The following is a 15255-nucleotide window of genomic DNA, read 5'->3' as shown; positions in this document are numbered from 1 at the left end:
TGTAATAATTATCTTAGTGAACGGGATTCATATTTGACAACTTGTCTTTATTTAGTTTTGGAGAAAGGGTAAAACAATGAAAGTTAAATCATGCAGGCTTCTCCACCGAAACACACCTTAACATTTTTAAAAGTTGACAAATGACATATTTAATCAGTTTAGAGTTTTATAAACACTTTGAACAGTACACAATGACATAGATAAGATGCAAGGAAAATACACAGAATTTGATTACTCTGCAATTAATGTTAGGCTATGAAACTCATTATTTATTGACTACTATTAGGATCACAATAAACCTCAATTTAAACTTTTATCAGGGAGCCTGGGATATTATAACAACTTGAAATTTCCAGTTGGGCAGTAATAATTATATGCAGCATGATCTTTACCAGGAAGTCAAATATATACTATCTTAGTTCCTCAGAATTCACATTTCTTGCATTCAGCTCTAGGAAAAGATTAAAGTGAAACACATTCTTATGTCTGAAAATATACTTTGGGTAACCTAAATTAAAAAGCCTTATTTTAAATGGAATGATGTTGGTAGCTTGCTTTTGTATTACAGAACGTTGAAACCAAATATTGACCAAAGTGAAAAGAAGAGAGGGACTTAGTAAGAAGGTAAAAATGTAAAACCAAGTTAAAAAAATTAAATGTATATTTGAGATTCAGGGTTTTTTTTAAAACATTTTTCTGAGTCTTAGAAATAGTTTATATCATTATGGATAATAAAAGCCTTAAACCATATATGGCTTCTTAAAAAACACACTTTTTAAGTATTTTTCTATATGAAAAAAATAATTGCTTTCCTTTCCTGGTAAAGGTTGGATGGGTAGATGGTAAATTTCATGTATCACATAAATATTTTTAATCTTACAAATTTACCAGTGTATTTAGCTTATAGCATATAGTGTTTCCCTCAAATGTAGTCACTTTTAAGTTTTAGTTCTTTGTGAACTATTAGAGATTAAGTTTGAATAGCTATCATTTTTTCTAACAGTTAAATGGAAGGTCAGTTCTGATCATGGAGATAAAACAACAGGAAACGGAGGATACTGACAAGGATCGCTAACTATTACTGTACCAGTTGATAGTGCATTTCTTAAATTCTCCTTTTTTCCACTTTTTGCTAACCACAGCTCAAAGGTTTATTTCATTATTTGGCCTTCACACTAGTATGGGAACCAAAGTGGGGTGGGAAAGGAAGCTATTCTGACATTTAGGACTTCTCCTTAAAAAAAGTTCTGGGGCGGGGAGAGTTGATTTTAAGATTCAGAGATGAATGTTAAAAAGTTTCTTGGGGGGTTTCTATTATATTATCAGGAATTTCCATCCTTTCTATAGTTCAATTTTATTTTCAAGGTTATTGCAGGATTTGGCTATATTGTGACTTGCTGAATCAGCATAGATGTCCACAATGAACACATCTACCACTATGGTAAACATGAAATAGCTTTCTTTTATGGGTGGTATTACTCTTCTACTTTTGTGATACTGAGGTGGATGGAATATTTGTAGTAGTAGTGTCAACATGAAGGAGTAATGTTTAGAGTGAGGCCTTTACATTGGGTTAGCTTGATATTAAGTGATGAATATGTCTAGTAAGATTTTTTATATATCATTTGTCTTTGAGCAGGCCTTTTGATAAGTGTAGATGGGGTATCAGCTAAATAGAGACTAATAAGATACTCAATAGTTTTCTACAAATAGTAGGTGAGTTAAATTTTTTTTCAAGTGAGTCAAATTCCATACTTGTTTTCATTTAACAACTTTTTTCTTTAGGTTTTATATAAGATCCACAGGGTGAGAAGGAGATTATTCAGAGCTTGCCAGTAAGGTTGGAAGGCCCAGTGGTTACAATACCTGAGGATGTAAAGTGACTAGCAGTTTGGCAGGTCATTGTGAAATAATACATTAAACCAAGTAAGTTCAAGATCTTTGAACTCCAGTACACACATAATTAAAAGAAGTCTCTGAGATGTTTTGGCAGTGCTTTTATTACCAGGGCTAATTCAGTTCTGGAGGCCCTTAAATGCTTTTTCAAGTTCCAGAAATTTTTAACTCAAGTTTTCTGCAAGTGAAGTTTTCTTCTGGGCTCCAGAGGAGGGGCCTCAGAGATGCTGGACAACAGAGGCAACTCCTGTTTTTGTGCAGAGAACTGTGCTTGACACTGTCCCCAAGAGATCTTGGTACATTCAAGGGTGAAGAGTGCTGGTTCACAGACTTTGGAAGGTGATGTGTATCATTGTATTTGCGTCCGAGGAAAAGCTCTGTAAGAGGTTTGAGGCAAACTGGAAGAGTCTCCCAAATTGAGTATATATATCCAGACCTATTGCTTAAAAATGTAGTAAATTTCCTAGTGCAGATAGACACTTGCAGAAATCAAAGCCTTTAAAAAGCTGTATGCAAATTAGGAGATCTCTTCACAGGAAAGAAAACATTTAAAATATGTTATCTCCTTTTCATGTAGACATTGGCAACTATTCTTCATCCACTGACTGAAGCTTTCCACATTTCTCTGAAAGGCTTGAGGTTACTATTTTATTGCCTTTGTTTCCGATTTCAGAGGGAGGGGCAGGTTCCTCTGTTTCATAATCTTCAAAAGAACTGAAAGAAACAGCAAAAGTGAGTTACTGATTTTTTAAAAGAAAATTTTAATGTCTTGATAAAAGTCAATATGGCAAACTAGAGGATGAGGACCACCTTGCAAAAATGCTCTCAGTAGTTATATGGCAGCTATAAACAACTGAGCTGCCCTGGAGAAGACAACATTCTAGAACAGAAAACACATTCTTCCTGTTCTTAAGAGCTCAAGTTCATATTTGAATTTGTTGAAAATGTGCTGTATCAAGGTTTCCCTAGGGGCCTTGATAGGAATGAGAGCATCAAAAGTGATGCTAGCTATATAGCTAGGTTCCAGGGAGGGTGTGAGGTCCCATGAGCTTTACATGAATGCTTTCATTGAGATGGCTCCCATATAGATGGGGGGAACTTTCTAACTCTCATTGCTTTATAGTTTTCATGGCTTCCAAGGAGGACATTTCAGTGTGCAGGTGTGTATGTGGCGTAGACTAAAGCCATTCTTTGTAGAACTCCACAGCATATTCCCTCTGCTCACTCCCCTTTAGAGGTTACTGATAACCTTGGAGTTCCATATCCTCCAGGCTACCTCTGAGGGCGGCTTTAGGCAGGAATGACAAATATTTTATCTCATGGGGGTGATGGCTGTTTAAAGTATTAAATCGATAAACGTTCTGAGGCTATACCTGAGCCTAGAAAAACATACATGGTCAGTTAGCAATGTCTGTTATATACTTGGCATAGTTGGCTTAGTCTTGTTACCCTTTTACATGGACTTCACAACATTTGTGCAGGAATTTCTGGACCTAAAGTCCTTCTATTAAAAAGGTACCAAGGCTGGCTAGTAAGAGAAAATATGCTGAGGTAGGTATATCCAGATAGTGTCACCTGCTTAATTTTCTAGAACCTTTTTGAATGGATACTACAAAAAAAAGTTATCTTTGGAAAAACTCCAAGCACCAGTTACGGATCCTATAAAAAGTTATCTACAGCTTGATCATTTTGCAAAAATATTCCAGTCCATAATTTCTGTTTCTACTCTGCCTCCAATCTCCTTGAGGCCTCAATGTAACTGGCATATGCTGGATAAGGAAGCAGTACCAAGGAAAATAACACCGGAAGTGAAGCAGGGTTGCAGTGTCAGACACTGCTCATTTCCTGTCAGTGAAAAACATTTTACCCTTGGTGCCCTAACTTGCTGTCTGAGAGCTCTCGGTGTTTTCAACACCTCAGTGCAGATCTGGGAATAAGAGTTAAGTCTAACCTAAGACTCATTCAGTAAATACTTGAGCTCCTGTTGCTAAACATGAGCCAAATAATAGGTATACAATGGTGAAAAAGACTGAACCAGTGCCTTCCTCAGCTTGTAGTCTAATTCAGGCCATCTGGAATAGACTGCTCACTCCCCTTTAGAGGTTACTGATAACCTTGAAGTTCCATATCCTCCAGGCTACCTCTGAGGGTGGCTTTAGGCAGGAATGACAAATATTTTATCTCATGGGGGTTACGTGGTTTAGCTTTAGAGCATGGACTTTGGAGGTTCTAATCAGTTTGATTACTTAATGTTGGGCACATTACTTATTCCCCCTGCATCAGTTTCCTCAACTGATGAGATGATAGGAGTTCTTATGCGTCATAAGGACTGAGGGAAGATGAGGTGAAAGGGCTTATAAACTCTTGGAAAGTATGGGGTATTAGTCTCACGATGGAGAAATGCTAGGGCTTACTGGAGCAGGATGATGACACAACCCTATATTTGGGAGGCAGGGTCTCAAGTTTCTTTTGTGTACATTGCTTGTGAATAAAAAGATTTATAATAATACATTCTTTTTCCCACTGTAGCCTCACAGCAGAAATGTGATTTCTAGCAATGGATTTGATCCAATCTAGTGAGTAAAAATATTCCAGTGCCTTGAAGGGTGGATATAGTGGAATGGCACTTGCATTTCTTTTGTACTTTCAAGGAACCTAGAGCAGTATTACGCACTCCAGGAACTTTGGAGGACACTCATGGATTGAGCGAGCTCATTAAGAACAACTTGTCAGAGTCCTTTTGTCAGTGTCCTGGAGACTCTTAACTCAGTGCTTTTCAGCTGGGGATGCTTTTTTCCTCCCAAGGGACATTTGGCAATGTCGCAACTGGGTGGGTTTTACTGGTATCTAATGAATAAAGTCCAGGGATGCTGCTAAACATCTCCAATGTGCCAGAGAACTAAGACAGAATTATTCAGCTTAAAACAGTGCTGTTGTTGACAAACCCTGCCCTAACTCTTGCCCCCTTCAGTGTCAGTACATCTCAGTGTTCTGAACTAAGCTCTTACTGTGTACTTCCCTGGGCAATCAGTCTTTCTCATGGATTGTTCACCTGTGGCTTCTAAATGTACATGTTCAGCCTCAGGCTCTTTCTAAACTGGGAACTGCCTGTATGGCTCTTTTGATATAACAGCACATACAAACCTGAACTCACCCTTCTCATACCCCTGCCCACTCAAAGCCAGAAACCTAGTCATCCCGAGTTCATCTTCCCTCCCCTCTTCAAATCCAGCCAGTCTCTGTTACCACTTTCAATATCACATGGATAGGGTTCTGCCTTTTCCTCTCTCGTTATCACTGGTCTTCAGGGCACCATACTTTCGTGCTTGGATTACTGCAGTAGTTTTCCAACAATAGTCTTCTGTCCTTTACTCATGTCCTTTACCCTTTGCTACTGCCACACTAGGTTATTTACCATGTCAGAATGGGTTATGGTCTTGGGATCTAATGCTAATGTACATGTTTTTCAGTGGCTTGTGGTGCCCTTCCTCCTTTGGTTACCTTATGCTCATTTTAAAATTTGAGATGTCATTTAAAAGGTTCCTGATTCCCAGTACCTGAGCTAATATGTCCCTAATGGCTTTTTTATCTGTCTTACTGCTTCTATTCTTGCACCTATACAAGTATAGCAGAGTAATCTTCAAAAAAAATTTAAGGAGGATTACATTACTTCCTCGTTCAACTCTTTCTCAATAGTGTCCCTAGGCCCTGCATGAACTGGCCTCTGCTAGTTTTTCCAACCACATTCCCTCTGTTGCTCACCATACCCCAGCAAAACTGGCCTTTTAAGGTGTCCTCAATACACTTCCCTTTGTCAGAGCTATTGCTCATGGTTTTCCCTCTGCCTAGGACATTTTTGTTACCTGCTTTTTGCACGACTGTTCCTTAACTTTGTCATTCCCTCTTCAGGAAATTCTTCCCTTAGCACCTTAAGTTGCAATCTCTCTCCATTATCAGTTCCTCCCTATTTGTTTTCTTCGTAATTATACAATTGTCTGTCTTCCCCACTGGCCCATAAAGTGTCCATTTTGTAACTCACCATTACTAGAGACTTAAAATGAATTGTTGAATGAAAAGTGATGTCCTAATGCTCTTGTGAAATGATGTGTCAAGTTGTTGGGGAAGCCTGGAGTCAGTGAAATGGTGAGGGTGCAGAAGTCATCTTGAAGTCACTACAGACAGAATTATAAGAGCCTTAATCTTGCCCTGCTCCCCAGGAATTCCTGAGGGGGAGTGTTAACCAATTCCTTCTAAATGACCTCTTCCAGGTTTATTGACAGGTCACTGGATTCCTCTGGGTTCTAATGAAGATAATTTTATGACATATTCTCGGTTAATTTAACTGTCTGTTTTTGAATTAGTAAAGGGATCAAAGGAATAAAGCAGAACTTACAGAGTTCACAAACAGTTCACTGAAAACCCTAGGTATAGAATTCAGAATAATTCTTTTTTTTTTAAGATTTTATTTTTTTAGAGAGAGAGGAAGGGAAGGAGAAAGAGAAACATCATTGTGTGGTTGCCTCTCACGTGGCCCCCACTGGGGGCCTGGCCTGCAACCTAGGCATGTGCCCTGACTGGGAATCGAACTGGAGACCCTTTGGGGGGTAGTCTGTGCAGCCTGTGCTCAGTCCACTGAGCTACACCAGTCAGGGCCAGAACAATTCTTTAACTCAGTATTAACACTGTATTGTGAGTATATGAGAAAATGGTTCATGTATTTTTTGCTAGGAATATGACTGCATTAGAAACCTGTTTTTCTAAATAAGTTTCCCTTTCAAATGAGCAATTTTCTGGGCAAAAGTATTAAGGCTGGTTCTTAAGATTCCTGGTGTGGAAGTATAAAACCTGGAAAGAGCAGAAATAATGACTAGCATATATGTGGCCTGACAAAAGATTTGTATGCAGTTTCAGGGTATTGTCTGGGAGGTTTAGTTTAACTCCAGTTTTGGGATTCTGATTCTTTACAGGGGCAAAGGGATAGAATAGTTGATTCCGGGCTTGTCTCAGGAAATCTAACCTTTATGGTAGCTAGAAGCATAGAATGATGTTAAGCAGTTCTCTTATTTGGAGTCCATAATACTTGAGAAATAGGAGATGAATGTTACCTTTATACTTTAATGAATTTTTTTGTTGACCCATTCAATGACTAGAAAATCTTTTGTTTGAACACTTGTTAAAATTTCCTAATATGTACCACCCACTTTCCTGCCTCAGAAGGTTGATACAACTTCATTCTTTTTTTAACAAAGATTTCATTTATTTTTAGGGAGAAGGGAAGGGAAGGAGGAAGAGAGAAACTTTGATCAGTTGCCTCCTGCACACCGCACTTGGGGACCTGGTCTGCAGCCCAGGCATGTGCCCTGATTGGGAATCCAACCAGTTATCTTTTGGTTCACAAACCAGTGCTTAATCCACTGAGCCACACCTGCCAAGGGGATATCACTTCATTTTTGATGGCTGAGGATCTTTTGCAGTTCCCCGGGGTCACAAGCTATCAGCTGTTAATTTTTTTTTATTTTGGATGTAGATAGTATATACATTTCAATTAAACAATCCTGACTACTGTAGCTCTTTGGATTGGGTAGTGTCCTGCAAACTGAAAGGTCACTGGTCACTGGTTCCATTCCTACTCAGGGCACATGCTTGGGTTGCAGGCCTGGTCCCTGGTTGGGGCCTTGTGAGAGGCAGCTGATAAATATTTCACTCTCACATTAATGTTTCTCCTTCTCCCACCCTTCCTCTCTCTAAAAATAAATGAAGTCTTTAAAAAAATCTAACCCTTAAATTTTTTTTGGTGAAATACATTCTAATTATGAACTTGAAGGGAAGGACAGGGTTTCATTTATTTTTATTGCCCATTGCAGTGCCTGGCCTAGAGTAGGTACAAGTGAATATTTATTGAAATAAATTAAAATTGGGCTTTGATTTGTTGAATGCAGAAAAAATGAAAACACATCATATTAACTTCTGGTCCAATAAAGGCTGTTTACTGAGCACTAAAAAAAATGACACTGAACTATTCTACTTGTAAGATTATAAATCATGCTCTGGCGTATTAACTTGTCCTTCCTTCTCTTTCTCTTACCAAGCCCCAGTATACACACATGATGCTTTTACAAAAACTCTTACAAAGAATAATCCATATAAGTTTATATTTAAAATAAAGGAAAACCCACCTTTAAAAACATTCAGTAGAAAACAGTTCTAAACTATATAAATGTCCAATAATAGGGAAATGGATGAGTTATTGCTTGAGAACACTGAAGCATTGAAAGTCATGTTTATGAAAACACTAGTAACATTAAATGTCAAAAAGAAATGCACCAAAAGGAAAAGAATGGTTATCTCTGGATGAGTGAACCAAGAGTGATTTTAATTTGTGCATTTTTTTTCAGCAGCAAATCTTTATTTCTCTCCTAGTCAGATAAAGGCTCTCAGAATAAAAAGAATTACATATAATCTAGGTTAATAAGTGTAAAACTGTTGGTGAAATAACAATATTCTGTAAGAAAGTATTTTATGATAATGTAAAAACCTCAACTAAAAATCTGAAGAAGTCAAATATTAGTCAAACTGGCAGAAAAGCTTGTTTCTGATTACTGCAGATCTCAGTTTCTTAAGATAGTAACATGGGGTCACTTTACATACATTTTTCTTTGTTTTAAATACTCATCCAAGGATGTGTATTGATTTTAGAGAGTGAGGAAGGGGGTGGGAGAATAGAGAGAGAGAGAGAGAGAGAGAAACATTCATTGGTTGCCTCCCGTATGCACCCAGACCAGGGATCGAACCTGCTACCTAGGTATGTGCCTTGACAGGATTGAACCTGCAGACTTTTGGTGTATGGGGATGATGCTCCAACCAACTGAGCCACCCATCCAGGGCCTACTTTACCTAATTTTTGTAGAGCTTTTAACTACTCTATTGCAGAAACCATAAGAATGTTAATTATAAATAAATTTGGGTCATAACCTGTTGTCTTCATATAGGTGATACATTTAGTTGAGTAAGTTTATGTAACTGATATGCTGCCTTTCTGGTTTACCCTAATGAGCATTCATTAGCTTGGCTAAATTTACTGGTACATAAATTCTGTTGCATGCTGTGATTACGCTGTGTTGCTGGATGTGATGATCAAAATGTTTGCAGCCTTACACCTATGGAAACCTATGATCCTTTCATCTCACTGAAATCTGGAATCATTAGTAGGTTATTTATTGGAGACATAACCTAAGTACCAGCCTTGAATCAGGCACTTGGCACAAAGCCTACCTATCATTGTTAGATGGTAAAGTAGATGGAGAATTTCAAGTTGTTTTTGGAGAGCCAAGTTATCAGGACTCCTGTAGTGACCTGTGTAGTAAGAGTGGCTGCTGGATTACTGCTGCCTCCAGGGTCACTCAGTAAACATCTACTGAGGATCTTCTGCAGCCCTAACAGTCTGCCAGGTGCTGGGATTATAAAATGAATAAAACAAAGGTTCTTTGCCATGGAGGAGCCCACATTCTAATGGAAAGAAAAAGAGCCCCATTTTTTCCCCAGACACTTAGATACATACATTATTTCTAATTCTCAGTATAGTCCTGTTGTTCATGCAGTGGATATTTACTGCGCCAATGGTGCCATGTTCTGTGCCCTGGAATGAAGGGAAAAAGGTAGGTAGTGGAATGCTAATGCTACTACTAATGGAATTCTATCTAGTTCAGAGAGGTTATGCAGTGTGGCCAAGATCATGTAAGTGGTAATAGTAATAGTCATTGTTTATTGATTAGGCACTATGCCAAAGGGGATGATAATATAAAGATATCATATACCTTTGATATCTCTGCCCCCACCAGTGTGCAGGGTGGGGGCAAAGGTAGGTTTACAGTTGCGAGTGTGCAAAAGTTTATTTTTGTAATATTAATTATCACTGTATTATTTTTCTATATGAACAACTGTAATAAACCTACTTTTGCCCCACCCTGTACATTGTCTTATTTAATCCTTAAAACAGCTCGGTATGGTAGGTATCCTCATTGTCATATAGGGGATGCTGAGGCTTGGATGCCTGGGATTACACAGTGACAGGGCCAGGATTTAAACTTAATACGTTTGTGTAATTCCAAGTTCTGTGCTTTTAACCATGATGTTATAGTGCATCTCTTTCCATGTAGGGGTAGTAACAGTAGTAATAGATACTATTTATTAGGTGTCTACTACGTGCCAGGTGTTTATATATATTATCTTAGAGTCTCACAACCACCTAGGAAGGCATTTATTTGCTGGTGTCTTCTGAAACTGAACCTCAGGAGTCAGATAACCTGCCCAGCTGGTAAGTGGTTGCTAGAACCAGATCTGTCTGGCTCCTAGGCCTCTGCTCTTTCCATGGTACTACTATTTTTCCATTTCTAATATTTGAATCTGGCAATTTCTGTTTAACAGATTTACCCTGATTTATTTGCAGTTCCTCTTATGATAAAGCCCTAGGTATTGTGGTCTTGGAATTCTGGTTCTGGTCTTGCTTTTGAACCATGTCAGTCAGCTATAAACAACGGTAAACAAGCTACTTTGCTGACATTTTAGTGCTCACTCTAGAGGCTGTGGCTATTGTAAGACTTTTCCCCTTGGGAACTTATCACCTACACATGCATTGTGGAGGCCTTATCTTATCTCCCACAACACGAGAAGAGGGGTGTCCAGCAGAAGCCTCTCATATACACAGGTTGGATTTCACTACAGCTGGTCTCCACATTTCCTCTTGTGACCCCTCACCTGTACTTCTGTCTGCATCCCTTTGCTCCCCTCTCTCCCCTCTCTACTACACACTGACACCTTCTCTGAACACTGACACAACTAGAAAAAAATTTTGCTTATGCTGATTATTTATTCACTCAAGCTGCCATCAGTTCCTCTTCCTTTTAAACTTTTAAATGTTTAGGCCTGCTATCTGTACTGTATCCCTCTTTTAAAGTAGATTAGAAAACAGTATGTAATATGAATTCTATTTTTGTAAAACAAATTACTTATTTGCACAGAAATGTCTAGAAGGATATACTCCTAAATGATAAGATAGGCTATCTCTGAGGGTTGGATTTTAGGTGAAGATTTTGTTTATCACTTTTTTCTAACTCTTCTGCAGTGAAGCCATTACCTATGTAAATGGATAAAGGAGAATAACTTCTTTTCCCTGTTTATTAAAGTAATACATTTCCTCAGATCAACTTTATAAATTATAGAACAGTATAAAAAACCAAGTTATTTGAAATCCCAGAGTTAACCACTGTTAATATTTTGGAGCTTTTTAGCTTGTGTGTGCAGATAAACAGGTTTTTAATATTGAGATTATATCACAATTTTATAAGCCTGATTTCTCCATGTTACGCTCATGTGCAAGCACAAAATTTATGTCTGCATAATATGACACTTAGATACCATGACTTATTTAACCATTCTATTATTATACATTTGTGTTACTTTGAGTTTTTTAATTTTAGAATTATCTGTGACCAATGCCAATTCTTTGGATGAGCAATTTCTATCCAAATTTCTGATTATTTATAATATACACACAGAATTAGAATTGGTAGTCAGTGGGTATAAATTCAGGCTGTTGCTACATATTGTCAAATTACTTTCCAAGGAGCTTGGGCGAATCTGCAATGTGTGAAAGTGCTTGTCTTATGGCATAGTGAGCCTACAGCGAGGTGTTCCTGCAATGTGCTTCCTGTAGGAGAGACCAGTTAAGACACTTTATTTTAATGCATCTGTTGTTTTCCTTGCTATGCAGGGGGCCTGTCTGTTCATCAGTATCCAATACTGCTTAGTGTACAGTATGAATGCAAATATTTACTGAATTAATACTACCTTTTAAAAACTGCTACCAAGTCAATAAACTAAACATTTTTGGCTCTTATGTTTTTAGAAACAATTTTATTTAAATATAATTTACATATCACAGAATTCACCAATCTTGAGTGTTCCAAGTGTTTTAGTAAATTTTTAAAATTGTTCAACCATTACCATAATCCAGTTTGAGCACACTTTCCTCTCTCCATCTGCCTGTCCTCTCCCTTGTTCCTGTTTGCATCCACTCTCCACTCCCATTCCCAGAACTAGGCAACCACTGATCTGCTTTTCAGATCTATAATTTTGCCTTTTTTAATAAATGGAATAATACATAGTTTTTAGTATCTGGTTTCTTTCATGCAGAATATTGTTTTTGAGACATTCATCCATGTTGTTGAATGTATTAGTTCTTTTATTTATTGAGGTACAATTGACATACAAAGATGCTAATATTTAAAGTATACAATTAATACATTTGACTTTAATATATACTTTAAAAGCATCACAACAATCAAAATCATGAAAATATCCACCCCCCCCCAAGTGTCCTTATGCCCCTTTATAATCACTGTCCTCTCTCCCTAGGCAACTACTGATTTATTTATTTCTTGTTATTACCATTAACCCTTGAGTATGGGTTTGAACTGGTCAACTTATACATGGGATTTTTTTTTTTTCAATAAATATACAGTTGGCCCTTCATACCCCCAGGTTTCATGTTTGTGGATTCTACCAATTGCCGGTATGGAGGAAGACCAACTGCACACACTGTTCTATGCCATTTTACATGAAGGACTTGAGCACCTGTGGATTTTGGTACCTGCATGTTTGTGTGTGTCCTGGGACCACTCTCCCCTGGATACTGAGGGATGCTGTATTTGATTTGGGGCTGTCAAAAGTTGTATGTGGATTTTGAACTGTGAAGAGGGTTGTTCAAGGTCAGCTATATAGATTAGTTTGCATTTTCTATAATTTTATATATATAAAATCATACAAAAATGGAATATAGTCATTTTGTCTAGCTTCTGTCACTTGGCTTAATTATTCTGAGACATAACATATCCATGTTGTAGTTACCAGTAGTTCATTCCTTTTTTACTGCCGAGTAGCATTCCATTATATGGATATACTATATTTTGTTTATCAGTTCACCGGTTTGGTGGATATTTGGATTATTTCCAGTTTGGGGCTGCTATAGGTAGTAGTACTCTAAACATACATGTACAAGTCTTTGGGTGAATATTTCTCGAGTAGATTCCTAGGAGGGGAATTTCTTATTCATATGATAAGTGTATGTTTTAACTTTTTAAGAAATTACCAAGCTTTTCTAAAGAGCCTATATAATTTTACATCCCCACTGGTCTAATGTATGAGGGTTCCAGCTTCCCATCATTGCCAACTAGTGATTTTAGTCATTCCAGTGGCTGGGTAGTGTATCTCACTGTGGTTTTAATTTGTATGTTTTTCATATTATAAGAATAAGTTTATTTAGAAAGTTATAGAGATTTTAGAAGTGAGCCAGCTAGCTGCATAGGCTCAGGAAACAAGTTACAGAAGCAGAATGGTCCTTGGGGCTCAGGAGAGGGAAAGGCAAAGGTAACATGTCTTTGTGGAAGAAGAGGAGGAAGAGAAAGGCTCGGGTGAGAGTGCCTACTTGGCCTTTTTCTGATGTCTAATGATGTACAGCATCTTTTCATATACCTATTTGCTGTTTGTAACTTTAACTTAGTTAACTCTTTCCTCAAATCTTTTATCCATTTAAAAAACTACTAGAATGTCTTTTCATTATTGAGCTGTAAGAGTTCTTTATATATTCTGGATATGAGACCTTCAGCAGGATGTTTTGGAAGTATTTTCTTCCAGTCTTTTCATTTTCTGAATGGTGTCATTTGAAGAGCAGTTTTCAATTTTGAGGGAAGTCCAATTTCTTGATATTTTTTATTGCTCTTGCCTAACCCAAGGTCACAAAGACACACTCCAATGTTTAGTTTTTCATGTCTTACATTTAGGTCTCTCTTATCCATTTTGAGTTAATTATTTTTGTATGTGGTATGAAGTATGGATCAAGGTTTTTTTACTTTGCACATAGACATCTAATTATTGCAGCATCATTGTTGAAAATGGTACCCTTTCTCCTTTGAAATAAACTGGGTCTATTTCTGGAGTGTTTCACTGATCTATGTATATTATACAGGTGTATACAATGCTACAATGTCTTGATGATTGTTTGCTTTATAGTAAGTTTTAAAATCAGGCTGCCTAAGTCCTTCAACTTTGTTCTTTTAAAAAAAGTGTGGCTATTCTAGGTAATTTGCATTTCTATGTAAATTTTTTGGGTCTGCCAATTTCCACAAAAAAGCCTGCAAGGATTTTGCAAGGGAATCAGTTAAACCTTAGTTCAATTTGGGGGGAACTGATATTTAAACAGTACTGAGCTTTCTAATTTTATTTATGTATTTAGGTTTTCTTTAATTTCTCTCAGCACTGTTTTGCAGTTTTCAATGTGCAAGTGTTATAGTTCTTTTGTTCTTTTTAAAAAGATTTTATTTATTTATTTTTAGAGAAGGGAGGGAGGGAGGGAGAGAGAGAGAGAGAGAGAAAGAAAGATCAATGTGCAGTTGCTGGGGGCCGTGGCCTACAACCCAGGCATGTGCCCTGACTGGGAATCCAACCTGCGATACTTTGGTTCGCAGCCTGTGCTCAATCCACTGAGCTATGCCAGCCAGGGCCTTTTTGCTCTATTTATTCCTATGTATTTTATTATTTTTGATTCTATTAGGAATAGAATTATTCTTTTTATTTGATTTTTTATTGCAATACAAGGAAACACAAGTGAATTTTTTTTGTATATTAAGCTTGTATTCTGAGACCTTGCTACCTCACAAATCAGTTCTCATAGCTTTAATGTAGATTTCTTTTTAATATATTTTATTGATTATGCTATTACAGTTGTCCCATTTCCCCCTTCACTCCCCTCCACCCTGTACCCCCTCTCCCACCCACGTTCCCCCCCTTTAGTCCATGTCCATGTGTCATACTTAGGAGTTCTTTAGCTTCTACATTTCCCATACTATTCTTGCCCTCCCCCTATCTATTTTCAACCGACATTCTATGCTACTTATTCTCTATACCTTTTCCCCCTCTCTCCTCCTCCCACCCCTACTGCTAGCCCCCCCTTGTGCCCTCTATTTCTGTGGTTCTGTTCCTATTCTAGTTGTTTACTTAGTTTCTTTTGGTTTTGCTTTAGGTGTGGTTGTTAATAATTGTGAGTTTGCTGTCCTTTTACTATACATGTCTTTTCTTTATCTTCTTTTCTTAGATAAGTCCCTTTAGCATTTCATAAAGTAAGGGCTTGGTGATGATGAACTCCTTTAATTTGACCTTATCTGAAAAGCACTTTATCTTCTCTTCCATTCTAAATGAGAGCTTTGCTGGATAGAGCAATCTGGGATGTAGGTCCTTGTCTTTCATGACTTGGAATATTTCTTTCCAGCCCCTTCTTGCCTGTAAGGTCTCTTTTGAGAAATCAGC

The 15255-nt window shown here is 37.6% G+C and overlaps 1 protein-coding gene across 3 annotated transcripts in view; it reads right to left on the bottom strand.

The window, feature by feature from the left end:
* Positions 1-26: 26 nt before the first annotated feature.
* Positions 27-15255, bottom strand: part of PPP2R3A (protein phosphatase 2 regulatory subunit B''alpha) — a 157597-nt gene continuing 142368 nt past the window's right edge. For 2 of the 3 annotated variants that reach the window (XM_028519000.2, XM_028519001.2), the window contains one exon: positions 27-2610. In XM_028519000.2, the coding sequence (XP_028374801.1) occupies positions 2484-2610 (127 nt within the window). In that variant the 3' untranslated portion in view covers positions 27-2483. The remainder of the gene's footprint in view (positions 2611-15255) is intronic. The other variant, XM_036030691.1, reaches the window with a different exon arrangement.

This window comes from Phyllostomus discolor, chromosome 7 (genome assembly GCF_004126475.2).
Source record: "Phyllostomus discolor isolate MPI-MPIP mPhyDis1 chromosome 7, mPhyDis1.pri.v3, whole genome shotgun sequence".
Lineage (NCBI taxonomy): Eukaryota > Metazoa > Chordata > Mammalia > Chiroptera > Phyllostomidae > Phyllostomus > Phyllostomus discolor.
This window is presented reverse-complemented; position numbering and strand designations above follow the sequence as displayed.